We start from the raw sequence: 2,543 nt of genomic DNA, 5'->3' as shown, positions 1-2,543 counted from the left end.
ATAAATGTTTTGACCTTGGTAGCTGTAGCTAGATTTTGTACAATAGTTTGCTTTTTGATAATGTTGTCAAGCTACTCTTGGAAGGGTGAGATATGCATTTCTTACATTAAAGTGAAATACCAATACTTGCTATTTCTTTTCAAAGACATGTCAAGAGCTGTTGCCCATTGCCAAGTCCATATATGTTATTTTTACCCATTTTAAGAATTAAATGAATTGTACAAGCTATAATTATAGATATGAGTAAATCCTTATTGCATGAAGTAAACAATTTATGCCCCAATGGACACCCCTTTCCTCTTTACTATTCTTTTCAGGGCATCCTTCACTTCCTTGTTTCTCAGGCTGTAGATCAGAGGGTTCACCATGGGGATCACCACTGTATAAAAGACAGCAGCAATTTGGTCTTGCCTTGCAGAGTAGCTCGAGTTGGGCTTTAGATAGATGAAAAGGATTGTGGTATAGAACAAAGAGACAGCCATCAGGTGGGAGGCACAGGTGGAGAAGGTCTTCCTTCTCCCCTCAGATGAGGTGATCTTCTGGATGGTGATAAGGATATAGACATAAGAGATCAGGATGATAAGAAATGAACAGAGACCTATCAATGAGGAGATCACGAAAAGCAGAATGTGGTTGAGTGTTGTATCAGAGCAGGCAAGCTTCAGTATGAATGGCACGTCACAAAAGAAGTGATCAATGATGTTGGAGGTGCAGAAAGGAAGGCAGAAGGTTGTGTTTGTGTGTATCATTCCATTTATACACCCTACCAGATATGAAGCCAGTACTAGCCAAATACAAACTTTCCTGGACATGAGCACTGAATATAACAGAGGGTTGCAGATGGCAACATAACGGTCATAAGCCATGGCAGCCAGTAAGAGACACTCTACACTGGCAAACACTGCATAGAAATAGAATTGGGTGGCACAGCCAATGAATGAAATGGATTTCTTTTTGGTCAAGAAATTTACCAGTGTATTAGGGACAATTACAGTGGAATAACAGAGGTCTGAGAAGGACAGGTTGCTGAGGAAAAAGTACATGGGTGTTTGAAGATGGCTATCAAGATGAATCAGTGCAATCATCCCAATATTTCCCAGCAGAGTGATTACATAGATTGCTAGAAACACAATGAAAAGGAAAATCTGAAGCAGTGGATCATCTGTGAATCCTGCAAGAATAAACTCTGACACTGTGGTTTGATTCCACTGGGCCATTGTAGTAGAGCAAAAATCCTACAGAACAAAGGAGGGAAACTGAATGTAAGAATGATTCCTGTAAATTCTTCAAAGTCTGTGATATCTTAAGTCTCAACCAGACAACATAAAGCTCATTAATCACCTATCTTGTTCTGTCCTTAAAATAAAAGTTTTGAGCATGAGTTGTCTCAGGAAAAACTTTAGGTTTTTTTCAGTTTTGCTATCCGAAACCAGACCCCCTGCTCTGCTATTATTATTTTAAAGGCGGAAAGATGTATCCTTAACATTGTTTTCCTAAGTATCATTATACCCTTCTATATCCACAGAAGTCAATTGATGTTGAGATATATAACTCTGTCTAGGATGGCACTGTTAGAAATTTGCTTTTTTTCTTTAAAATGCTAATAATGAAGTGGGAGCTCAACATTTTATGGCTAGAATGTATGAATTTGCTCCTGTTTGTTTGAGCTGTTACTCTTGGATCTAAACTAAGAATGACTATTATTTGAGGGCCAACCTGTCATTTATATAATCAGATGCAATGCATACAAGCATGAAATATGGCTAAGTAAATCTGTAGGCCTTTGCCCATTTATTTCACTTTCATACATACAATTTATACTTATTGATACTCACAGGCTATGAAAACATGGACCATATGTTGCCTCTTAGGAGACCCCTGCATGTGATAAAATTTCAAAACAAAACATTTATAATAGATGTATTAAAAGATAAAATGGCTTATATGTACAATTACAAATGATGTGACAGTAGAGAACAGAAAGAGATGACAGAAATAATTGTAATGCAATTTTAATGAGTTTTGATTTTAATTGTACTTTTTACAGTTATAAACTCTTTCAGGTTTGTGTTTTGACTGAACGATTAAAATATTAAGGTATTATCCTGTCAACCATTTTAAGGTCCCCCTGATTGCCATAGAAGAAAGTTTTTGTTTTTGCTCTGATATACAGTGGATTTCAATGAGCTCAGTTTTGGCTGGATCACAAGGAAAAATCCTGTCATTCTTGTTGAGAAATTTAAAGGCAATAATATTCAGTATCAGGGTATTCCAGCATTCCAGCGACTAGCACATAGATGAAAAGAGAACTATTACAGAAATCAGGGTAAAGGAAAAAACAAGAAATCTGTTTCACAAGATCCAATAAATTAAAAAGAAATTTAAAGCATGCTGAAAAAAGAACGTGGAAAGACACTAACTGAGCAGGACAAAATAAAGATGGGAATGATACACCGAAGAACTATACAGAAGAGATGAAGGGATGGCAGATTCCTTCCAAGACAAATCCAAAATATTGATTTGAGCTACTACAAGCTACAGAA

At 36.6% G+C, this 2,543-nt stretch overlaps 1 protein-coding gene across 1 annotated transcript; it reads right to left on the bottom strand.

The window, feature by feature from the left end:
* Positions 1-272: 272 nt before the first annotated feature.
* Positions 273-1,217, bottom strand: LOC125427374 (olfactory receptor-like protein OLF1). Its single transcript, XM_048486714.1, has one exon. It carries the CDS (start codon positions 1,215-1,217, stop codon positions 273-275), a length of 945 nt encoding a protein of 314 aa, XP_048342671.1.
* Positions 1,218-2,543: the final 1,326 nt, after the last annotated feature.

Source organism: Sphaerodactylus townsendi, linkage group LG02 (genome assembly GCF_021028975.2).
Source record: "Sphaerodactylus townsendi isolate TG3544 linkage group LG02, MPM_Stown_v2.3, whole genome shotgun sequence".
Lineage (NCBI taxonomy): Eukaryota > Metazoa > Chordata > Lepidosauria > Squamata > Sphaerodactylidae > Sphaerodactylus > Sphaerodactylus townsendi.
This window is presented reverse-complemented; position numbering and strand designations above follow the sequence as displayed.

Coding starts and splice junctions, on each gene's coding strand:
- LOC125427374 (XM_048486714.1), bottom strand. CDS start 1,217: ATGGCCCAGTGGAATCAAACCACAGTGTCAGAGTTTATTCTTGCAGGA.